The sequence below is a fragment of the Coptis chinensis genome, chromosome 3 (assembly GCF_015680905.1).
Source record: "Coptis chinensis isolate HL-2020 chromosome 3, ASM1568090v1, whole genome shotgun sequence".
NCBI lineage: Eukaryota > Viridiplantae > Streptophyta > Magnoliopsida > Ranunculales > Ranunculaceae > Coptis > Coptis chinensis.
The window spans coordinates 63,217,839-63,244,680 of NC_141458.1; the positions used below are offsets into that span (position 1 = coordinate 63,217,839).

The window sequence follows — 26,842 nt, forward strand, 5'->3', positions numbered from 1 at the left end:
TGCTTCAGAAAATTCAATTCTTTCGTCAAAATCCTCATGAATCCCTTTACGGAAGCATGGAGTCGCCTTTACTGATCTTCTTTTAGAATGTCCTCATCACCAACTAGACAAAGCTGTCCTTGTTCGTTCATTCTTTAATGGACTTTTCGATCATCAAAAGAAACTCTTGATATAATGAGCGGTTGCTTCATGGACAAAGGAGCTACTGAAGCATATACTTTTCTTGACAAACAAGCGAAAAAAGGTACACATTGGGGTAACACTGATTCTTCTAGGTCATCTAAGGATAATGTTACAAAAGCTACGTCTATTTTTGAGGTAAAACCCGATCCCGAGTTGAAAAAACTGATAGAAACCCTCACTAAAAAAGTAGATGCTCTTGTAGTTCAAGTAAACGATCAACTTCCACAACAGGCCATGAACGTTAACACTTCCCCATGTGTTCTATGTCTTAGTCCAGACCATCTTGATGCTTATTGTCCCTTGTTACATGCTACCCCTAACCAAACACCGGAGGAGGCATGTGCATTCAACATTCCTAATGCACCATGGAGACAACATCCTAATTTCGGCTTGGCCGAATAACCAACAAATGGCTCCTCCGGGTTTTCGCAAATCCAATTTTGTTCGACCAATCTACAATTTTATTCCATACCGCCAAGGAAATAATCAGCAATACCAACAAAGTCAAAATCAATTTCAAAGTAATTCAAATGCTAACTATCAAAACAACCGCTGACCTTGTTCCAAATTTAATCCAAATTCTGGCTATAATCAACAACTTCAAAGAATAATCGTGAACTAGTAGCTGTTGCACAACCTATGCCTCCTACGCTCGATAGGACAAGTGAGATGTTCTTCGCTTACATGAACCAACAATCACAAATCCTAACGCGTCTATCCAACAATCAATTCAACAATTAGCGAAGACAAGAGCCGAAAGGCGTGTTTTCGCCAAGCAGTTTCGAACCCTAAGCCCGACAAACCGCGCCTTTGAACTCACTAATATACCTGGTACAAGTACTCCAACCCAAGGTGAGGTGAATGCAATCACTACTCTTCGATCACGGGAAAACCGTTGATAATCAAATCCGTATGCGGATGATAAAACAAACGATACTGGGAGGTTCAAGGAATCTGTTTTGGATAATGAACCTCAAATGGACACACCAAGTTCAACGCGTCACAATCTAAAAATTGGGAAGCGAAAAGGTGGACCCTTATGCCAAATTCGCCCTAAGGCACCATTTCTGCCCGTTTGGCAAAGAATAAACCGGATGAAAACTTTGATGAAATTAGGGAAACCTTTAAAAATTTAACAATAAACTTACCTTTTCTCGATGCCCTAAAGCAATTACCAAAACATGCAAAATTTTTGAAAGACATGTGCACCACAAAAGAAGAACAAATGTGCCTCAACGGGCTTTCCTTCTTGAACGTTTCCTTCCATAACTGAATACAATGGTATAGTAAAATACAAGGACCCCGGTAGACCAACAGTTCCATGCACATTAGGTGATAAGTATACGGCTACGGAATTACTAGACCTAGGAGCTAGTGTGAACTTACTTCCTTATTACTTATTCAAACAACTAGGTCTACATGAGCTTAAACCTACCACGATGACTTTACAATTAGCCGATCCATCCATTAAGCATCCGAAAGGCATTGTGGAAAATGTCCTTGTAAAAGTCCAAGATTTTTTTATCCTGTAGATTTTGTCATTTTGGATGAAGTTGCCTGTGACTCCATTCCTATCATATTAGGGCGTCCATTCCCAGAACGCTAATGCTTTCATAAACCGTAGGGATGGGTCCATGACCATGTCCTTCGAAATCTTTTTCGTCGAGGTTAATGTGTTCAAGTTGATGAAACAAATTCGAGAGAATGATATTGATGGTGAGATTAACATGATTGACACCCTCGCATTACAAGAATATTTAACAAACTCTTTTCACGAAGATGAAGTACACCAATTCCATTCTTTTGGCGGTTTGAATTTGATGTTGATGATTATTCAAAGGAGGTACATGAGTTTTAGAATCAATACCACCAATTGACTCTACTACCATCCTATCAAGCGACTTGGGCCGAACATAAATCTGTTTTTCTCGTGGAAGGCGACTTTCCTCAAGAATCTTTAATACCCACTCCTCCCTTTGACTTAAAGCCTATTCCGCCCGGACTTAAAATACGTACAATTAGATCCGGATGGTAGTCACCCAATTATCATATCATCACAATTGATGGCGATCGGGAATCACGGTTAATTAAGGTCATTCAAGAACACCGTTACGCTATTGGATGGTCTCGATGACATTAAAGGCATTGACCCTCATTGCGGTGCACTCATCGCATACATCTTGAAGACAATGCCAAGACATCACGTGAACCGCAGCGTCGTCTCTAAATCCAACCATGAAGGATGTGGGTGCGGGAAGAAATTTTAAGGTTACTTGATGCGGTATTATTTACCCCATCTCGGATAGTGTTTGGGTAAGTCCGGTCCATGTTGTTCCCAAGAAGTCCGGAATTACGGTTGTGCGAAATGATAAAGATGAATGCATATCATTTCGCATTCCGGTGAAGTGGCGAATATGCATTGACTATCGAAAACTTAATGCGATCTTTCGTAAGGATCATTTTCCACTCCCATTCATTGATCGGATGCTTGAGCGGTTAGCGGGTCATGCATTTTTTTTTCTTGATGGCTTTTGGGGATATTTTCAAATGGTCATAGATCCTGGCGACCAAGAAAAACAACGTTCACCTGCCCTTTTGGTACTTTTGCATATAAAGCGAATGCCATTTGGCCTTTGCAATGCACCGGTACATTCCATATTTGTATGCTTCATATCTTGATGATATGGTTGAAGCGTTTTATGGAAGTCTTCATGGACGATTTCTCATTATATGGTAATTCTTTTGATAACTGTTTATCAAATCTTGAAAAGGTTTTAGTGCGTTGTGAAGAAAAATCTCCGTTCTTAATTGGGAAAAATGCCATTTTATGGTTACAAAGGAATAGTACTAGGTCACATTGTTTTGAAGGCCGGAATCGAAGTCGATAAAGCAAAGATTGAAAAAATTGCTTCCTTGCCTATACCAACTTCCGGTTCGGAAATACGTGCATTTTTAGGACCGCGTGGGGTTCTATAGGAGATTTATTCAAGATTTCTCAAAGGTTGCCGACCTTTAACAAATCTCTTACTTAAAGATGCCAGTATTTGACTTCACTTTCGATTGCAAACAAGCTTTTGAGACCTTAAAGTGCATACGACTACTGACTCGATAATTCAACCACCGATTGGTCTAAACCTTTTGAATTAATGTGTGACGCGCGAGTGACTACGCTTATTGGAGCTGTCTTAGGGCAACGCCGAGGAAGAACAAGCCAATTGTCATTTACTATGCTAGTAAAACTCTTAATGACGCTCAAGCGTAACTATACCACCACTGAAAAAGAATTTCTAGCAGTTGTATATGCCCGGATAAGTTTCGTCCTTACCTAGTTGGTTCTTCTACAATAGTCTACACGACCATGCGGCATTCTGCGTTATCTATTAGCAAAGAAAGATGCCAAAGCAGAGGTTGATCCGATGGATCCTCCTTTTGCAAGAGTTTACTCTAGAAATTAGAGATAAAAAGGTTTAGAGCGTGGTAGCGGACCATTTATCGCGACTCATTAATGATGTCAATAATGAGTCGAACCAATCTGCGATTCATTTCGGATGAACATTTGTATTCCATTTTTCATCTCCTTGGTATGCCGATATAGTAAACTACCTAGTTACCGAGGAGGTCCCTTCATCTTGGACTCGAGCGGACCGAAAGAAGTTCTTATCCACTGTGAAATTTTATTTTTGGGATGATCCCTACCTCTTTAAGTATTGTTCCGACCAACTGATACGCCGTTGCATTCATTTGGGAACATAATGGCGTGTTATCCTTTTGCCATGAACAATCTTGTGGTGGTCATTTCAGTGGTAAGAAAACTGCAGCCAAGGTCCTACAATGTGGATTTTATTGGCTTTATTTGTTTAAAGATGCACACGAGCATTGCAAAGCTTGCAACCATTTGTCGGTGACTAGGGCGCATTACTCAACGCAATATGATGCCCTTAAATCCAATTTTAATTGTAGAAATTTTTGATGTATGGGGGATCGACTTTATGGGTCCTTTTCCAAATAGTCATGGCTTCCTATACATACTTGTAGCTGTTGACTATGTGTCAAAATGGATTGAAGCGTTGGCATGTCGTGTGAATGATCATAAAGCGGTGCAGTATTTTTAAGTAAAGGAACATATTTTCTCTCGATTTGGCGTTCCCAAAGCTATAATTAGTGATGGGGAAAACATTTACGTAATAAAATTTTTGAATCATTAGTAAAGAAATATGGAGTTACTCACAAAGTGGCAACTTCATTATCATCCTCGGACCGATTGGCCAAGTAGAAGTCTCTAATAGAGATTAAATCAATTTTAGAAAAGACAGTTAATCCATCTAGAAAAGACTGGTCTCTTCGATTATCTGATGCCTTGTGGGCATATAGAACAGCTTTTAAGACACCTATAGGCATGTCCCCTTACCGCCTCGTTTTTGGTAAACCTTGTCATCTTCCAGTTGAACTCGAGCATCGTGCTCTATGGGCTATCAAAAGCCTAAATTATAATACCGATGCGGCAGGCGAGAAGCGAAAATTGTAGTTAAATGAGCTTGAAGAGATTCGGAGTGATGCCTATGATCTCTCGAAATCCTATAAAGCCAACATGAAAAGAGTGCATGATAAGCACATATTAAGAAAAGAATTCAAAATTGGTCAAAAAGTTTTGTTGTACAACTTCGAGATTACACATTTTTCGGAAAACTAAAAACTCGATGGTCTGGTCCTTTTATTGTCTCTGCTGTCAAACCTTATGGGGCTATCTCTTTGAAAAATGAAAACGATGACAGCGAATTTCAAGTAAATGGCCAACGCCTTAAACATTATCATGAGTTGCGTTCTCCAGATGTCGAAAAGACTCTTCTCAAAGATCCAGTCTATAAAGACTAAAGATTCGCTGGTGTATTTTTTTCCAGGTGTTTAAAACAAGGAAAGTACACCATTAGGGTAGCCGGGCCCTCTTCTATTTTCTTCTCTAAAACTCCTAGAGTGTGTGGTTGCAAGCGCGGAACCTTAGTCCACAAAACTCTATTCAGAACCGAGTATAAATGTCTTCTGTTCATCGAGCAAACGTGCCTTCTGGTAAACAATGGGTACCAAAAATTTCCCAACCTTCCTTCTCTTCCCTTTTCTATTCTCTTCCTCGCGAACTCCAGCTCATCATTTGGTGTAAATCTCACCCATCTCGAATAGGTAATGGTCGCAGTACTTTTGCTCGAAAGCGACGTGCGCGAAGGATGGGGTGGTGTATGAATTGTCAAACACCTTTCTGTCCAGGTCTTGATTTACTATCCGATATGAGCCGGTATAAGGTATATTATTGTCTGACACCAGCTCAGCAGGATAAACTTCGTCGTCGTCCCGTTACTCCCCGAGGTGGGATTCGTCTTGAGGATCGGCGTTAAAAGACTCACATTCGTCTTGAGGATCGGCGTTAAAAGACTCACATTCGTCTTGAGGATCGGCGTTAAAAGACTCCACATGTATATACTTCGTGTATTTTATTTTTCACCCTTGCATTGTGCACAAAGAGAGTCGTGATGAACAACACCGGATAGTCCCCGTTACGCACGGGCAATGGATTTCACCGAACCAACCCGAATAGTTTTCTATTTGATGGCGGTTAGGCGGTTTGAGCTATACCATATGTACTAAGGGTAATATTATTATTAGACCATTGCACATTAGTCGGGGATGGTACCGAATCCCGAACCCTAGGCCCCAAAACATAAAGGTTAGCCCCCGGTCACGTTTGGATTGGGTTAAGCCCAGCCGACATGACATGCCGGTTGCCCTGATTTTCTTGTAATGATCTTCTTCTTCTTGGTCCGGTGTTGTTGTCACGTTCTTTTTGTATAATGACACATACATCTTCCCTTGTACATTGCCACGTTCATCTCCACTTGTACATTTGTATATAAAAAAAAAAAAAAAAAAAAAAAAACCTTAAAAAAAGGTTGAAGGTGCCTTCTTCATATTCTTCATATTGGATGGCATTTTTAATGCCGATCATTTTAGCATTCGATTCGTTTAATTTGGAATTGAAATGAATCGAAATTCGTGTTTGAAATTTTGGGACATAAAGCGAAATTTCGAATTCATTGGGCTTGGACCAAAAATTAGAACCGACCCAAATCACGGTAATGCGGTCACAAAACCCAAATGTTATCTCCATCATAATTATTAAAAAAAAAAAACGGTCAGATATCCACAAACGGTCAGATATCCAAAACGGTCAGATTTTTGCCTATAAATTCCGACACTCCTCATCACCCTTCACTCACCTCATTCTCTCACTATCCAAAGCTTAATCTTCACATATTATCTTTTCATTCAAAACAATGGATCCGATCGGCGATTGGAAAAGGAACAACGATGAATGGGGAACATCCGCGGTATTCGTGATAACAGTATTTGTCATTATTCTACCGTCGATCATGCATAACTTCATCCGGAATATCTAGATCTATGTAACCTCCATATCTCTTTCCCTTTGTCGCTTTGTATATTACTATGGTGTGTTAAATAATTCTCAACCATTTTATGCGGTTCACATTACTAAATGGAGGAGCATCCTTTTAATAAATTGGGTATATTAGTTGTATTTTTACCTTATCATAAACATAAAATAGTTATCAAAACCATAACAAATAAGAAAAATCAATAATGCAATAAAATAAATCAAACTCAACTTATTGTTTTCAGAGAAGATTGCGACGCTACACTGCGGTGCGCCTAACACTTGTCACATACGCGATTTCAATTATTCTATCTATCTTCTATTATTGAGGTATGATCATAAATTTTGAAATTACGTGTAGGTCTAACTGCGCCTGTGAAACTTTCCTCCGAATTCTCTATCATTTTAAGACCTCATTAATTGTTTTGGACACGACATGAAAAGACATACTATGGATACCCATAGTTCTTTGTACATAATTAGGGATACCAACATCACATGTTTCACTTGTAAGTTGAGATCTAGATGCACTTGACATCCCTGATTCGTACCGGATCCTATATTTGCTATAAATCTCTTCATTTCAGCCATTCTCATTACCACGGTTTCTACACTATCCTTCCAAATGGATCAACCAAGAAAGATAGTACCGAGAAGAACTACTTGATTTTTTTTTTGATGATGGCCGATTTTCTCCTTTTTATGACACGAAATTATGCGTCGAGGATGGATGCCTCTTCTATATCATTGAAGCGACCTATTCGGAGATTTGGTCTTGATGTTCTACCAATTTAGCGGACCTGAAAATGGAAAATTCTGTTTCCATGCCTATGGACAACGCTTTGAATTAACTAAGGAAGTTATCTCCGACATACTTCAAATTCAATGAATGACTCGGGGTTCGATCTTTCGAGAGTTCCCATTTAATTCCATCAAAAAATTACTACGGGCCACCGTATCTCATGGCGAAGTCGGAAATAAAAATCACGTTGTTCTTCAACGCTCTTTGAAACAAAATCAACGGTATGTGCTCCACTCGGTTGGGACACAATGTGGTGGAGTGCGTCACACCAATCTGAAGTCACCAAGCCTCAATTACACCTACTTTGGATTATGCGAGAATCAAAGAGATGATTTTTGTATAATCCAACACCTCTGGAACGCAATCACCAGAAGAACAAAAAGGTTAGCACCTCTGCCTACTTTAGTCACGAAAATTATGATGCGTTGGGGTTATCCAGCAGTTTCTCCAGAAATACCTCTTCAAAGAGCACTTGTTACAATACTTCACAAAGACTATGCGGTGGTTCTTGGACGGCCAGATACTCTGCCAGATGAAATGGATGGCCAAAACTCAAACTCGCACATTTCTTTGATGAAAGTGCCATGCCAGAACATTTTTAATCCCATGGAAGGTATTCAAATTCTTCATCAAGGAATGAGGGAACTCCACACGTCGAGGAAATCATCATCAAAAGTCTTATGGATTTTCCAAGAGCGTCAAGCGATGCATGATCTTTGATCAAGAGGCACTATTGGAAACTCACTCTCGGTCATTAGAAAATCACACTCTTCTAATAGAGAATCAAACTACGATCTCGGCAACGGGGAACCCTTCAAATCAAATTTTAGCCAACAAATTAATGAACTGAACAGTGTTGTCCACAATCTGCATTCCCATCACCATCCTTATCATCATTCTGAACCATAAAAAATAATAATAATAAAAAAAAAAAAAAAAGGGGGTTGCGTTCTGTTTTTACAAAACTCAACTTTCCCCAAAATAAATAAAATAAAATAATTATTATTAAGTATTTCTGTTATCTTTGTATCTTCTTTTGTAAGAAATGCCTACTAGGATTGTCATATTTCAAGTTGTGATAATAACAATTTTAACGTGTTCTTTTAAACTTGATTACAGGAGGTTTTATCTTCTTGCATACTCATTCCTCCATCCAGTCAAAATTTTCTTGGACATATTTCTTCTCATATCTTTCCCCATCACTCCACTCCATCAAACATGGCATCTTCATCGAACGTAGCATCTTCATCAAACAGGACACCTCCGAAACTCATCCCTGAGCAATCATTTCAGGCCATGATGGATTCAATACTTATGGACTTCATTTCGTGATTGCATTACTAACATCGGGTGGTCTTCCCTTGTTATTATTCATACGACCAAACTTATTCTCCAAGTTTGGCGGCCTACTTTATGCTAATATGGAAGATACACAAAGATTCAACGCCGCTCATGGTTTTTTCTTAGACGGATTCACAATCAAAGTTGGTGGCACAAACCATGTCTTTTTGAGAGGCAACACTTGCCCCGACTTTAGATCTTCCATATCACGAGCGGCAACAACATGGCCATACATTTATCACAACTCTACTCGTTCCTTTTCATGGCACTTTTACAAGCAACAACAAAGATACGGTGACGGTCTTGAAATTAAAGATGAAGGAACTAAACTTGGCGGATGGCGGATATCACCATTCCCTTTAGCCGGCATGACCATGAACATGGGAAAATGCGATGTTGTTTGTCCTTCTTAACATCATGGGAGATTGGCATTTTTCTACCGCCAATGATCTTTGCATGTGTAGTCTTCAATGCGCTTTGCTCGAGGTCATACATTCTTTGATATCTTAAAACTATGTTATCTCCAATTTGAAACGAGCTCGTACTTTTCGGGATCGGTATATACTTTTACCGTGAATCGCTTGCGAATTATGAAGACACATTTCCCACGGTTTTCAGACTACTTTTCATGACTGGGTCAAAGTAGATTCTATGTGCCCAACAAACAAGATAATTCGTTCATTAAGGTTTAGGCAATGGAAACAACGATACTTGAGACATGTTTGTTGTTATCAGCGATGATAAAATGATGAAACATTTGAGCGAATCGGTGAACAAGAATGGGCCACCATTTGGGAATCACGTTATCTTTTGGTAGCGATACTAAGGAAATGCATTTCATCGAAGAAGAGGCGGACCTTCACCACATCCCGGATGGTAAACTTGGGTAGGGAATTGTACATATATCTAGCGTATATAATTGTATATAGTGTTTTACGCTTTTTTTCTTTTTTGTTTTTTCGTATAATATATTATGTTACCACAACTTTACGTTCCGGCAATCCGGCTCTAATTTTGTTTACGGTTATCGGGTAATTCCTTTCTTTATCTATTTCTATTTGAAGACTAATCATCACTCTGTTTTGGGGTGATATATATATATATATATATATATATATATATATATATATATATATATATATATATATATATATATAATGCAAATGTATATAGTTTCTATTTTCTTGTTAGTAAATGTAATTAGTGACAATGTCTTGTTTCTTCTTCAATGATGAAAATTATCTAGAAGTCTCACATTAGCATTGAATTATGATTCGTTTTTAAGAAACTTAATGCTTAATAGTTTTTATATCTTTTTATGAGTATTCATGCATGAGTATCATTGATTGTACATGACAATAAGTTTACGGAAACCACGGTTAGTCTACTTAAACTATCAATCTGTGAGAATCTAACCAAAAGACTTCGATATGAGTGATTTGTGAGTAATGACACAGAGGAGTAGTTTTTCGAATAGAGAAAATCACGCATCGACTTACTTGATCACCATCCGAACCTAGGCGAGAATTTAGGCATTCTTTGGATCGACATAGCTATAAATTATTACCTGTTACAAATTTTACCGCTAGTCACTCCACTGAACCTTTCATCAAACCTTTCACTTTCACAAAAAATTCCTTACCCATATATTAACCCCAAATAAAAGAACCTACCTAAGTGATGAGTATGAGAAATAGGACGAAATGTAGAAAAATAAAAGAAGACTTGTTCCAAATAAAAGTTAGTTACCTGCTTCAAAAATAAAAATAAATAAATAAACAGGATCATGTTTCTTAAGCCTAAAAAAAAAAAAAAAAAATAAGGCTTAAGAGCAAGGTAGGAAAACTCAGGTAGGAGCAGGAAAAGAAAACAAGGATTTCTCAAGTGTAAATATCTTGAAGACCTTATTCTCTTATACTTATCATTTTGATCTTCCACTTCCATTTCTTTCTACACTATCACCTAAGCCCCATAATACCTAATAAAGACCTCTAGCTCAATTAGAAGTAGGATGGTGTGATAATAAGTAGTAGATGTGATTGATCGACCTCGGCTCCTCCTCATTTGTCATCGAGTATGTGAGGAAAAGTGTGCCCACTGCACACTGGAGTTAACAAAACCTGAGTGGGAAAATTATGAGCGAATTTGTGTTTCTACACATACATGTGAGAACCCATTTAGGTACACTCTCCAAAGAATCCAGAAACAGCCCTGCTTGTGCAATTCAATGTAAATTCACTGAATGCATACTCATATGTAGATGTTTTAATTCTTGTATGCATATTAACTTGAGTTTCAAAAGAATTAATCCTCGTTCCCCGCTAAGGAGATGTATAGATATCTGAGATTAATTTAGGAAACAAGCTTTTGTTACTAAGTCATTGTAGTATAAATGAAGTTTATGAGTATCTTCTCTGGAAAACTCTCACGAGGCTATAACTCGTCCACTAGGGAATTCCTAGTGGTTTAAGGCCTTGTTGCATATGGTCAATGCAACCGCACTCTGCGAAACGAGACTTAGCTTAGAATGCACAGTTTTGGCCACTTATCTGTTTTAATGTCTCTTCTTTGCTTGGAGGACAAGCAAAATGCTGTTTGGGAGTGGTGTGATAAGCACCCAAAACTGTATTATAAAAACTGTAGAGACATAACATTTCGGTCAATTTTGTGCTTAATAATCATGAAATAATCGCATCTTCGTGCTTTTTGCAGGTTGGAGCAACTAATGTAAAAATTATGATAAAGCCAGCATTTAAGCACGGAATAGGGAGTATACACATGCCTTCCGATCAAGCCTATGTGAAGCCCAACAAATTCGGACTAAAGCCCAAAGACTCAAATAGTACAGAATCCAATCGTAAAGCGAGGATTACATGCACGAAGCATCAAACTTCGAAGCTCATATCTCTTGAACGGGACTCGAATCGACGAGTGAGCTGCTCCGACGATCGTCGCGATGAACTCTACAAATATAGGCGGGAAGTTGTAAAAATGCCAAAAGACCTGGACTGCCATCGGACATTTGTCGTGGACCCACTAGGCGGGCCCATAAGATTTGATGAGTCATCATGCAAGTCAAGACAAAGGTGCAAATAATTGGTGCAATTTTGACACCTTGCATGAAGTTAATGAGAGTTAGTTGGATTTAGGTGATGATTATCTAAAAAATGAAAGGTGTCAAATGGGAGTTAGTTGTGGATAAGTGAAAAATAAATGAGAGGAGAGTGTTTCACGTGGGAGAAGAGAAAAAGGCTCTCTTATGTAAAGGGGGGCTGATTTTGGGAGTTGGAAGCTTTTACTTCCTTGACTTTTACTTTTCATTTACATCCATGTCTTTAATTTTGTTTTTTTAGTTCTTAGTTTTTAGAGAAAAGCTTGTAACTTGTTAATGGGGGAACTCTCTCTAGTTTTTAATAAACTCTTCTTCATTTAGGTAAACAGGTTGTAGTTTTCTTGTTTCATTCTCTTTCTTTTCATTTCACATATCTTCTTGTAGTTTAATTCAATCCTAGGATCATGAGCTAAAACTCTCCCAAGGGGAGGGTTAATGATGCTCATGTGAGGATCATGCTACAAATTTAGGATTCCAAAATCACTACTTAAAAGACTTAGGTTCTATTTTTCATCCCATCCCCAAAATGACAGAGATTGACAATTATCGATCAATTGTGGTAAAAAGTAGAACTAGGAGTTGGAATGATATTTAGGAGATGAAATATCATTTCAATTCTACATGCTAGCATGATATGTTTAGAGATAGGTATATTATGTTAGGGATTTGAGATGGTAGTGACATGTTTCTAAAAGACTTGTAGCTAGGCCTTGCATGAGTAGGATTAATCCTTCCTATCTCTCTCTCTCTTTCATTTAACTATAAACAAACTTACAAATTTTAGATAACTTGTGTAAAAAAAAATCTATCTATAAAATCCTTCTCACTTAGTTCTCCAAAGTGTAGATTCCAGTTGTGATCATTTAAATTCTTGTCTTAGAAGTTGGAGCGAAATCCTACTCGAACTAGACTGACATTCTCAAAGAAAAAAAAACAGTGAGTAAGGAATTATTGAGTTTTAGCACGTAGTAAGTCAACTTCTAAAAACACTGAAAAGTGCAAAGATCAGGGTCCGCAAGAATGATGCATGACTTAGGGTCATCGTTTAGAGCTTTGTAAAAATCAAAGAGAGGAGTCTTTGCTTCTTCAGCCATTGATGCAGGTGTAGTGTGTGATATTCTAGATAGGCGTGTACGTTGACGTTTTCGATAGATAACGTTAGATGGTTTTCTCTTCCCAGACCTTAATCTCATGCAAGGCTAAGTCCAATATGAAAGAAATACGATAGCAGTCAAACAACAACCTGATATACTAGAATTTAAACTCCTCTAACAGAAGAGACGAGGAGTGAAAAAAGGAGAACCTGAATGTCTCCTTACTACGCTTATGAATAACGTCTTTAATATGAACCTCAGTGTCATGTAGAAGCTTGAAACACTAAATAAATAATTATTTCCAACGAAAAGATGGCCTGTAACTAACCTGTGTAAATCGGGTTTTCTTTAGAGGGGCGAAGGCGCCCTCAATTATAACTTAACAAGGGCGCGTGCGCGCTCTGTTAAGTTTTTTAGAAATAGGCTTTCACGCGGTTTCTTAATGGGCTGGGCCTTGAAATTGGAAAAAAAAACACAAAATAAACTTATTGGAAGGAAGGGCGCGTGCGCGCTCGGATATAGTGTAAATATGGTGCGTGCGCGCTCCGAGTACAAATTCAAAAAAAATCCAGTAGACTTCCAGGAGCAAAATCCTGTTTTCGAGAAATAGAAAACACAGTCAGAAACACAAACACTTTCGAAAAATAGGGTGGGTGGATGAATTAGGTTATTTGTAGAATTCAAAAAAAAATAAGGGAAACTATTCTAAAGACAACTAAGATGGCAGCGGCGCTATTTGATAGAATTAAATTTACAGTTTTACTCCTACTTAGCTAAATTATACTAGGAAGAAGTAAACTATAATTTGCATATTTTGATATCAAAATTCTACTCTCAATTATCATGCAATAAAACTAGAGTAAGAATTCGTTCCACTCCTAGTTGCTTAGAAAATACTAATTCCACTAGTGATTAACAATTAAACAACACGAGAGTAATGATTCTAATATGGTGAAAACTAATATGGAATATATTCTAAATTAAACTATGACAATTAAATAATAAGATGTGAATCTAACGAAGGAATTAAGGAGATTTGAAATCCACCTTGATTAATCCCTAACATGCTAGTATAGAGTTTGTTGCAACCCTAATCTTTATGTTTTCACATAAGGTTCAATCATAAAAGTTAGGTCTTTTTATCCCTAATTATTCATGTTATCTCTAGTCAACTAATAATTAGCATGAGAGGAAGTTGAAACCCATTCTCATGGTGAATGAACTACCCTCTAGTCTAGGTGTATTTTACTTATTGCTAAATAGACAACCCTAAACTTGAAGCTCTTAAATACAACTATTCTGTATTCACATATCAAGTCTTCATCAAAGCTTCAATCAAACCCCTCTAATGGAGGTTTAGCTATGGTTTATTAGACTATCATGGAATATATAATAAGAAGAGGAAGACATAATTAAAGGAATATAAATAACTTGAATTGTATTAATGGTAGCTAGGCTAATAAAACATAAACTAGGTTAAACTAAAGGGAAGAGGTAGGTCATCCTTAGAGTTTTGCCTTAGTCCTCTTTATATAGAAGAGGGCTAGGTTTACAATTTCATGCATGGGCTTTGGAGCTATGTTTTGGGCCACTAAATCAAGCCCAAAACCTAATTACTTAAGTCCAAAAAGGGTTTTTCTGCTGCAAATTACTGTAATAACCTTTTCATCCACTTTTACTCCTCTGATTGGATCAAGGCCTAGACCATTAGAAAGTTCTTTCCAATAAGGTCGGTTTGACATATAATAGGCCTAATTCTGAGGTCTTAGTTCAAAGATACGGCCTGCGGAAATTCTGTTGACTTTTATGCTCTATTTTTGTCCGCGTTGACTTTAACTTTTCAGCTTTGACTAGGCTTTAACAAGGCTTTTTCTACTTGAAACTTGGGCTTTAACCATAGAACTTCTTAGCAACTAATTTTTGCTCATTTGTCTTGCAAAAGTGACATATTTCTTCACATAGTTGACTCAAAGACCTGAAATACACAAAAGTACGTAAACAATACTAACTCTTATTTATTATAAACATAATTGGTCTAAATGTAATATTATCAAGGGGTTAAAACTACAGTTTTGGGCTCTTATCAATAACCGACCCTTAATGAAAATAAATCAAACTCTGACATATACTTCAATTCAATCAGTGACTAACTGTTTGCCCACTTCCATAGTTATATTTCCATGAAGACACATATCACTAGATAACCTTGGCGTCAGTAGCTATAATCAAATTAACATTTCTTAGCAATTCCAACATGTACTTCTCATTTATTTAAGACACTTCAAGGCAATTTAGTCATGCAAAAAATTAAACTATAGAGTAAATGTCGTCAGTAGCACAAAAACAAAAATTCTCATATATATATCTAAGGCACTTCAAACCAATTAAAGTCCTGTAGACCATCAATAGTTATATCCAGACCACTACAATTGAAAATCTCATCTTCTGACAGCCATAGTACTTTAAGTCAATTTAAAACAAGTGGTTTGGCACTAAGTAAATATACTCATCACAACATGAAATCAGAAAATAAAAAGGAGATTGGCATCTGTAGCTACCCTTACATTAGACAAATTCCAAAATAGATAACTTAACCGCCTACTACCATATTTAAGAATTTGGGAAGTTCATTAAAACAACTGATAACTCATAGACCGCATGCAACCATATATATAGCAAAAGGACTCTTGAACATCAAACATCAGTAACACAAAACCCAAACTTCTCGTACATTTATATAGCTATCTATATGTTAATTCAAACTATTCAAGACTTTCACACTATTACCATCAAACATCTACACATACTCAAGAAACCCATCATTCAAAACTAAATCTTGGCATCAGTATAATCATGCATGGCCTTAAGCAACTTAATATATATTCATCTTATAGTTCCAAATAAACTAACTTAAACCATTAATTAATAAAAACAATTGGTAATCCATTAAGATTTAAAAAGAATAAAATTTAGACTACTCACCAAAATTAATTGAAAAGTGAAAATGTTTGTTTACGTAACAAACTTGAAATCTGGTGAACTCGAAAATCGATTACACATTGAGAAGGTTGTCTTCTTCCTTCGGCTCTCTCTCTCTCTCTCTCTCTCTCTCTCTCTCTTCTTTTTCTTTTGGTTCTCTTTTTTCTTTAAAAAAAAAGCCCCCAAAAACAAGAAAGAGGGTTTGGTAAAACCAAAACCGCACCCCTTATTTTCGGTAACTATAATTATCCCACTTCCAAGTTTTTCTCTTTCTATATTTATCATTATCATTATCTTTGCTTTAAATTTTCTTTTCTTTTTGTTAATATTTTATTTCTAAACACTAATAAATAGGAAGGAAAAGTACAGGTGTTATAGTTGCACTATTTCAAAAAAGATTTTTCTCTCTTTACATACTGTTTCAAGTGTAACTCATTTCATCTCAAGTGGGGTAACTTGGGAGACAAATTACTTATTCATTTCTCAATGGATTTGTGCAAATCCAAGTTCCATGTGTTCACTACACTTTGAACTTTCAATTACACATCCATTTTTCTAACATTGACAAATTTCAATCCACTTTCTTCTTACTACCCCTTTTGAGAATGTCAAGCTTGACAATGAGATCAGATGTGCAAAAACCAGCTTAAAACTGGTTAATTCCCCCACTCATTCATCAATTTTGTTTGTAGACAATTTTTATTTATTTATTTATTTTTAAAAGATTATTAGGGTTAAGGCATACCCCACCTGTTTCCATTGCAAAAATGTTAAACCTTACAAGCTTCCCTAATAATTGGATCCATAAAAGAGAGCACACAAAAAATCGAAACATTAACAACATGCCTCAAGCCTAGCATACATGAGAACACACTAGACATGATAAATCGAACCTAAAAAAGTAGAGATAGTAATCCTACTTTCTAGTCATAATTTCCTTAACAATCTTAGGATGATCCTTCCTAATACAAGATGAGTCTGCGCTTTCTCATAGCTACAGAAAAAACCTTTGCAGGCACAATAAACATAAGTGAGTCCCAAGGTATCATCCCAAAACTCTTTAGTGTAGTCCCCAAGACATCTCATCTTTGGATAGAACAGTTGGTACATTCTTGGAATGGCATCTAGTTAAATCGGTAAGACTAGATAGTACACTATACAATTCCTGGTCGAATCCAAACCATTATTACGAGCCCAACCAGAAAACCACTGTGACTGCCATAACAAAAAATTGATAGATATTATGTAAACTCCACTTATCAATAACACCAATTAAATCCGATCCAGGTAAAAGAAAATATTCGATTAATAACCAAACAAGAAAATTTGAATGGCTAATAACAATCTTTAGGATAAAGTATAACACAAGTATTACGAAGTAAATGAGTTAATACGACTACTCACAGTATATACGTCCACATGGCACAAGTCCAGAGCTAGATAACGATCCATTTACGTTCAAACAAGCAGTTTTACTAAACTTGTCATTGTCTATGGTCTTATACACCAGAATATAGAAACACTGTCATCAATTTCCAGGAGACAAAATTTCTTTTAGTCCCAAAAACAAACTTGGAGCATTTCAAAGGAGAACCTGCAATTAAAAATCACACATGCTAGCTAAGTCTTAAGTAAACTGCACCTAAGAGCAAGTCTAATGGAGGGGTGCTATAATGGGCTGCTAAAAGGTGCCACATAGGCCTTTTAGCAGGCCCAGCCAAATTTGGTAGTCCAAACTCCAAAAACCATTCCAACGACACTTTTTAGCAGCTGTTAAGTTCGGGATACGGATGGCGAAAACTCTACCGTCTGTCTGTTAAGTTGTACGGATGGCAGAAACTCTGCCGTCTGTATAGTCCAGACTATCCCAACAGCTAGTTTTTATGAAATTGCATATTTAGAGCAACTACTTCACACAACTCTCTCACTATTTGCTCACAATTCTCATAAAATTTTTATCTACTCCAACTACAACAATGGATCCAAATGAACAAGCAACCACATCAAAAGGAAAGAAATCTACTACAACAAGGTCCGCAAATTTCTCAATTCAAGAGGACAAGGCTCTTTGCAAGGCGTGGATATATGTTAATGAAGATCCAATTGTTGGTGCAGGGCAACGAGTCACACACTATTGGGAGAGAATATATGAGAAATTTCGAGAGAGAGTTGGTGAAAACAACAAAAGAAGCAAGGATTCGGTGTCCACTCGATTTGGACACATCCAACGAGCTTGCAACCGGTGGGCGGGAATTATCTCCTTTCCGGAGAGGACCGCAAGATGTGGCACAACGATCCTAGATCAGTTGGCTAAGGCAAAAACAATATATATGTTGGCTCATAACTCATACTTTCAATTTGAGCATTGTTGGGTCCTCCTCAAGGATAGTGCAAAATGGAATGAAGAATTTAAGAGTCGGTCCACAAATACAACGAGGAGATGACCCAACATCATTCTAGATGTAGATGATAAAGTCGTGCCTTCTAGACCTACAACACAATCGGCAACTCTTGGTGGCGTTCCAATTGATCCATTTCCTACACAAGTTGGGGATGGAAGTGGAGGTGGAGGTGGAGGTGGAAGTGAAAGTGGAAATGCAAGTGGAAGTGGAAGTGGAACCAAGAATAAACGACCACTAGGAACAAGGGTCAGAAAGAAAGGATGAAGAAAGGAGGAGAGAATTACAAGATGATGGAAAAGTATTTGGCACAAATGACGAATGCCGCCGCCGATAGGGTGAAGTTGATGGAGCTCAAGAAATGGAAAGAAGATAACAAAATATTAGCACAAGATACGTCCACTCTTGAGCCAGAAGTTGTCGAATACTTCAAAATGATGAAAATGAAGATAATTCACCAACAGAGATAGAGTGGAACATTTGGAACTCCAAGTGGTGGTGGTGCTTCTAGTGGGGGTGGTGCTTCTACTACTTAGATTAATTTCATTGTTGTTAGTTTTTTCATTTCCATTGTTGTTGTTAGTTCATTTACAATATTATAATTTCAATTTTAAGTTTTAATATAATTTTAATTTGAATTGCCTTGATCCGCACGATATTGCCAAAGGTGATTGATGAGGTTAACTCTTAGTTAAATATTAGTTTCTCTGCTATGAATTTGATGAAGTGTGTTGAGTCTTCTTGCAATTTCCTCATGTCGATTTTCAACAACATGCAATGCGACTGGGGGCTCCTAAGAAATGTCAATTTGCCAATCTTCGATATCAATCTCTCGTTTATCCTCGACAATCATATTATGTAAGATGATACACGTCTTCTTTATCCGATTAATGTCATCCCTACTCCACATTTGCACCGGCCTATTGATTATCCCCCACCTAGCTTGTAAGATACCAAATGCATGCTCGACATCTTTTCAACACACTTCTTGCATCTTAGCAAAGAATCCCTCTATTTAAGTTGTTGGGTAAAGGATTGTTTGTACAAGTGTAGCCCATTTAGGATAAATCCCATCGGCTAGATAGTAACCCATTTTGTATTGGCGACCATTCACAGTGTAATTACAACAAGGAGCATCACCACGCATAAGATTGTCAAAGAGGTGAAAACGTTGAAGCATGTTGATGTTATTGTGTGAACCCGCCATACCAAAAAATGTGTGCCAAATCCACAAGTCTTTATTAGCGACGACTTCTAAAATTATCGTAGGTTTCTTCTTATGTCCTACATGTGTACCTTGTTATGCCGTAGGACACATTTCTCATTGCCAATGCATACAATCCAAGTTTCCAATCATATATACTCGGGAAGCCATGATTTTCACCTTGTTGAAGTAGATGTTGAGTGTCTTCTTCGTTTGGAGCCCTCAAATATTCTTCTTCAAAGATCGCCATCACGGCATCACAAAAATGCCTCAAGCTTTCGAAAAGAGTGCTCTTTTCTATTTGAACGTATTCATCCCACGCATCTACACCACAACCATATGCAAGGAAACAAATGCAAGCAATCACCTTTTGCATACCCGTCAAAAATGGTTTTCCAATGTCATCAACCTTATATGTGAAATACTTGTCATGGTCGGAGACGACTTTCAATATTTGGAGGAAGAGATGGTGTTGCATCCTAAACCTCCTACGGAAAACATCAAGGGGATATTTAGGGTTTTGCACAAAGTAATCCCTCATAATCCTATTATGAGCCTCAATTCGATCATGATAAATGTACTTTCTATTAGGGACCAAACCTCGATGATTACTAGTAGCTCCGTGCATGTCTTGCAACAACGAGAAAATAGGTAAGAACATGTTCTCATCATCATTCACCATGTTCTCTTCTTCGGATGAGGAGCTTGATTCAACATAGCGAGAAGAAAAAACCATTTTGAATGTGAAAAGAAAAGTTGCAAAGTTGAGAATAGTTAAGCTTTGATGATACCCAAAAAGTGTGAGTAAAAGAGAATATTAGAAATTTGTGGTTTATAAAGTTAAGACAAGAAATGAAGTTGGTGGGATAGATAGATGTGATTGAAATGATATAAATGAAGTTAGTTGAGACTGTGAGGGTTGAGGCTTTGATGACAAGTAAATGCATGTGAGTGAAGAATTGGTTGAATTTGGCTAAGTAAAAATTGTGTTGAGTGTCTGGAAGGTACAAACGGCATAGTTTATGCCGCCCGTCCATTTAATTAAAATGGGAGACAGACGACAGAAGATATGTCGTCCGTCCCCCCGACAACTTATTATGACAGCTGCTAGCGAAGGCCACAAATTTAGCTGGGTTTATAATACCTTCCAAATTTATGAGCCTTTTAGCAGCCCTATTGGAATGACATTTTGGTGGTTAGGGTGCTATATGGCCTTTTAACACCCCATTGGACTTGCTCTAAGCATTGTCACGGGCAAAACTATAAGTGTACAATGGGGGAGAATACCAAGAACACAAATACAAAAAACAAACTTAATAATAGTTGTAAAACTTCATATGATGACATACATTAATTCTAACAAATATATACTTAGAGTCCAATCAAGATCCGAACAGAGAGATTTACCAAGAGAGCGCCAGGGTAGACATTGAAAGGTTCCTCCTTTCCAAGCTAAGATTTCCTTCTTGTTCCTTTAGCCAATTTAGAGAAGAGATTGACCAAATAAAAGGATCGCCCCAGTAAACTTATTAGTTTTTATCAATCACTAATAAGATATGTTCTTTTTTTAGACCACAAATATTCTAATTTGGGTTGCGCTACTTCTGGTTCAAGATCAAAATTGTAAGGGCCCCTAGAAGAATTTGTTGTGTTAATTCATAAATATATCCTAAACGGAGAAATGTGAGTCTGTCTTCTCCACCTTCCAATCCCCTCAATAAAAATGATAAAAAGTGATGCCGGCCTTACTTTTTATTCTCATGTCCATTATCTTCCACCTCTGCCCCGCTTCTGTGTGAAGAGATACCCCTGTAAGGAATAAAGAGGGATTGAGATACGTAACTAAACTAACTACAAATAGAGCTCATGGCTCCAAACATTCAACATCTGCACAAGCAGAGTCTAGACAAGAGATCACTTGTAGTTATATGCTCTTCCAGAAGAGGAATAAAGAGAATGAAGAAGGGAAACAAGAAAATGTTGGCCATAAATTCAAAGAATGTACTTCTTCACAGAAATGTAATCCTTCAAGAAATATTATATTCTCCAGCTACTAAAAAAGAGTCCAAACGGACAAAGAAGAGTCAGTCTACTGAAATAAGGCATCCGCTATAGCGGAAGCACTTACTCTTCTTTGAAGCTGGTGTAAAGGATGCTTTTGGTAATCCTTACAAATATAGGTTTAGTGAAGGGATTGGGATGATTAGATAGAGTTGACCGAGTTCATATGGACGAATTGCCTACGTATCAAGTTCTCTCTGGGAGGGGGAGACTTGAATCAGATCAGACGTAGTTCCTCATCCTTTTTATATAGGCAAGGGATTGTGCCTCCTTCTCTCGTGCGTTAGGTCAGATCTAGGTCTTTAGGTCACTCCCGAGCCATGATGACGAGTTATTATGAAGCGTGCCTGAAGCTCCGGTCTTGATGGTAGTAATAAATACATACGTTGCCGACCATTGAGATGAGTGAGAGTCTGGGAGATTGCTACCATGAGAGGTTGTTCGTGTGTAGCGAGTTATTATGAAGCGAGCTCGTGTGATGAAGACTTACCGGTTGGTTGACTACAGATTAGTCAGATCGTTTGTCGTAGTTGAGTCGCTATGAAGCAAGCTATGAGGACGAGGATCGAGGGTCAATCTGCATTCATGTTTGTGCTGGACACGTGCTTGGTATTCATTGGATATGAATATTACTCCCTCACACAGCCCCATCTCAGTAGGTCATTATGTGCGTGTGAATGATCTGCTGAGAGATTTAAGCTTGCACGTGGATGGCACATGGTACGTTTGATTTGAAAGGTTGCAGTTGCAGTGCCTTATTTTGTGTGAATACGTGGCATGCTAAGGTTAGATAAAATGATTGTGTTTTATTTTTGAAAAATGAACCGGTGGGTGGCTTGTGATGTTCGCCTGGAGAGTTGTGGGATTCCTCATTTGCTTCTCTTAAGAACGAGAGCTAAGGTTAGTTTCCAACATTTTTGTTTCTTGTACTTTCCTTTCTGCTCGCTTTACCTTTGCTCGGTTTCTGGTTTTAGTCTTGGTTGAGTAGTTGTTGTGCGCTTGAAAAGAGGAATAATAATGTCTGATTCTAATGATACCCGATCTGAGGAGGTTAGGGAGGTTAATTTGAGTGAGAAGATAGATGATGTTGGTTCTGAATCTGCGGTTGCAGTGGCGAGCAATTTTGGTGCCTCATCCTCTAGTGGTTTGCCTCCTAGGGTAGTAGATGAGTGAGCACTGCAAAGCTTTGGTGAATTGAGGCGCACTTATGATATTGATGTGAGTGATATGGAGATTCATGAACTGGGTGAAGACGTTGCCGTTTTTAGTAGAGCATTTATCCCCTGTGATTATAGTGTGGTTATCTGCGAGGGGAAACTGAGAGTGAGATTGAGATTGATAGGGTTATATACTAAAAGCATTACTTTTGTAATAACTCCAATTCTTTATATTTTGAATGAGAATCATATGGGCAATTGTTATGCATATTATATATGTTATTAGTTATATGCATGCGTCTAATACTTTATGTTGTAGATGATATGGTGTGTGGTGATACACAGAAGATCATATCATCAGTACCTTATAAAGTATAAGTAAACGTTCACAACCTTTTTGGATTTGGACAAACCATTGGTATAGTTGTAGTATAATCTGGTATTAGTCTATCTTGACTACAGAATTACACTAGTACACTTTGTGTGTATTGAACAGGACCAAGTGAGGTTGTTTTCTCTTTATACTAACTATATAAAAGAACAAACACCTCTGTTATTATGGATGTTTGTCCTCTTAATTCGGATATAATAACGGGCACTTACGTGCATTGTACATTGCTTTAAATCATCAATGAGTGAGATTCATTTGTAAATCAACAAACTCGATGGATTGGGTAATGACATTGTATGTAAGGTGTGATGTTAATTATAGAAGGAATCCATGACCCGCAGGAAGTCAGGTTGATGATGTCCCCTTGAGGAGCTCATAAGGATTGTCATGTAAACCCTGCAGGTGGATTTAATCTAACATGACAATGAGGTTGAGTGGTACTACTCAAGGACATAAGAAGTTGATTAATGTAATTGTCAGTAACTTGACTTAATCAACGGGCATTCGATATCTTAAACATGGGAAGGTTAACGAGCATATAATATAGAGCTCATAAATGTAATTTTGGGATTAGGGCGGTAGTGCAACAATGGCCTTTAGTGGAATAAGCCTTTTGTTGACGGACTTGGGCTGTGTGTTCTGGGAAAACATGGGAAGCCCAAGCCCGTCAGGAGACCTAACCCTAATTTCTCCTCATGGTCCCTATTGTAGCCTATATAAAGAAACTCATCTTTCTTTGGCTGAAATACTCTGGTTTTGCTCAAGAAAAGTGAGTTCCTAAATTCAGTTCTGAACTAAGAGAGTGAGAGAGGCCAAGAGAGAAAGAAGGGGATGGAAGATCGTTGCCCACACAACGTCCATTCTAAGGATAGGAATACAACAGAAGATCAAGATGTTGCTAATTCTCAGAGATATCACAGCTGATCAAAAGGTATGATTCTAAACCAAATCGTGAGAACCCTTTATTCCGTTGCGCATGGGTTTTCGCGGTTTGTAAATCATTACATGAAACCATAACAGTTCCTACAGAGATTACCGTTTTGTCGGTTGACATGTGAGTTTTTAAATTTTTGTGAGAAAGCGCCCTGCCAGTTCGTTGGGAACACATGGCGTTTGCTTAGGGTATTCAATCTTTTGAATGAGAGTGGAGAATATAACATTGGTGTTGTGGATATTGCTGAGCACTTTGTTATAAAATGATCTAGCGTGAACAATTTTAGCTTACAGACTTTGACTGGAAAGTTTAGCGTACTGGATGGGGTTAGTAACGAACCTTGGGAGAATAGGCCTTTTTTGATAGTTGGGAATTATTGCACCTCTGGTTATAATGTGGAGACTAGGGTTTGTAATTTTACTAGTACGTACTAGGCTGTATGGTGAATCATGTCTCTGTTTTGTATGTTGACAAGTATATGCTAATAACGAACTGACCTTTGACTTTCTTGTGTTTGCAGAGGTCGTTATTGCCAGAAAAAAAAGGTTGTAGTGTGATAGAGAAGTTCGCTTGCCTGACTCGTGCTGAGAGGCGAGAGAAGTTGCCTGAAGTGGCCAACTACTTTGTTGAAAGAGGAGGACGTAGGATCAGGGAAAAGAGGAGGTAGCAGAAGAAAAGGTCCATATGTAAGGACGTCACCAGGTCATCTAGCAGTTCAAGCTTGGAGCGTGAAGACAACAGGATAGTAAGTAGGGAGCAGAGGAGGAAGAATGGTGTTGGGTCTGCGCGACCTAGTGGAAGAGCCGGTGGTAGCAGGAAACGGCCTGAAATGGATAGGTCTGCTACTGGTGGAAGGGGGAAAGGACAGGAGAGCTTCCCCATTGATGTGGAGGACATCTCTTTCATTCCTCGTGAGCAAAAACGTTCCCTGAAGAGGAAGGCTGACGAGCTTATTTCTAGGGCTGCGAAGGTCGCTAGAGCGGCTGAGGTCATCCTCGGTAGCAGTTCTGGTGCTGCTAGTGGGGAACGAACTAGTGGGAAGATAGCTCGATCTTCCAGATCGAGGCCCTCAGTGGACTTTAGTGTTCTGGGTCTCGGGGGATGTTGGTACTGTTCCTGAGAGGGTGATGGAGAAAGCTCCTAGTGTGAAAGTTAGGAAGGGTCATCTTAGTGCTGGTGGGGATGACCTGGAGCGTAAACTTGTTTATGTCAACGAGCAAATTGGCCGGGAGGTGACCGTGAAGAGGTCGGACTGCAGCTATAAGTCCGCACCTGTAGCGTCATGCTTGCTGGAAGGGATTACGCTGGATGATGATCGGAAGGATCTGGACTTGAAAGATCTAGATGAGAACCTGCGAGCGTTAAACCGGGCTCACTGCTTGGTAAGTACCAAACCGCGACCTGAATATGAGGTTTGTACGAACTTTATTTGTGTTTCTAACCATGTTCACTTGGCTGTAGATTATAGCTGGGTACCAGAAGATGAAAACTATCATTCAGTTTGCTGAGATGGAGAAAAGAGAGCTGGAGAAGCTGAGGGACGAGCTTGCCAGTGTTCGTGAGGTGCAACAGGCTGAATAGGAAGAGCTCAATGACCTAAGGGGGCAAGTCATTACCCTTTCCTTGCCGAGCACGATCGCAGAGAACCGGGTGAGCGATTTGGAAGGGAAGTTGCCCATAGTAAATGACTTCGTTGGTAAGTGTAAAAAGGTGGCAGTAGATGCTAAGGAGGCATATGATCATATGGTCATCGAATTAGAAGAGCTGGAGGATATGCATGAGCAGTTGGGGGTAGAGCATGAATAACTCAAGGAGGCGTATGCTCGTGTGGTTGCCGGTGAGAAGGGGGTCTCTCCTACTATAGATGCCAGTGTCGTTCTTGATGTGGTACCCGGTGCTACTGCTCCTGTTGTTGAATCGCTTGTTGAGTCTGAGGTGGGAACGAACTCTGGAGTCCCTCCTGTCTTAACCTCGCTCCAAGTAGCCTCCGGCTCGGTACTGGATCCGCTTCAAGTTGATGAGTTAATCCATCCATTGTAAAAGTTTAAGTTTCTTTAATTGGTCGTGGGCCAGATACATTAGAACTGATAACCTGGGGAAACCTAGGCAGTTCGCTTCTATGAAGTGTTTGAGCAAGAACTTAACAAACTAGTTTCCCGGATTGTTCTGGGCAGTTCATTGTGTGACAAATGCTTGCTAGCCGAGTTGGTTTTTTGGGACATCCCAGTAACTCGGCTAGCAGACGAATTGGTTTCCTTAGTCTGTTTAGGCAGTTCGTTCCTTTGCCTTTATGAATTGCATGCTCTCTCTTGTTGCTCTTTTTCTTGATGACTTGAATGTATATTTCCTGATGGTGTTGCATTGTATAGCGTTGCATGCTCCAATTAGTAGGAAGTGTCCAGGCTATGTAGCCTTTAAGCTCAAGTGAGCGTGTCGCTCCTGCAGAGCGTTTTTCACTGAGTCGTGTCTAACGTTGTAGGGCTCCACTAGTAAAGATTGTTAAGACTATGCAACTGGTTGGCTCGAGTGAGCGTTCTTCATGTTAGAGCGTTCTAGTTTAGAGTGGGCCTTAGCACGTGTGTGGCACGTGTGAGGATGTGAACCATTTGAGAGAGCCAAAAATGGTAACCTCCCTGTTTTTTTTTTGGAATTTGAAAAGATGGCGGTATACGCAACACGTCAGTTAGGGTTTCAATGCATTTATGGTAAGTCTTGGGAAGTGAGACGGTTCACCCTAAAAGAC

At 38.5% G+C, this 26,842-nt stretch overlaps 1 protein-coding gene across 1 annotated transcript; it reads right to left on the reverse strand.

The window, feature by feature from the left end:
* Positions 1 to 19,629: 19,629 nt before the first annotated feature.
* On the reverse strand, positions 19,630 to 20,292 carry LOC147510357 (uncharacterized). The gene has a single exon (XM_086598105.1). The coding sequence runs from the start codon at positions 20,290 to 20,292 to the stop codon at positions 19,630 to 19,632; it is 663 nt and encodes a 220-aa protein (XP_086454231.1).
* Between the last annotated feature and the right edge of the window lie 6,550 nt (positions 20,293 to 26,842).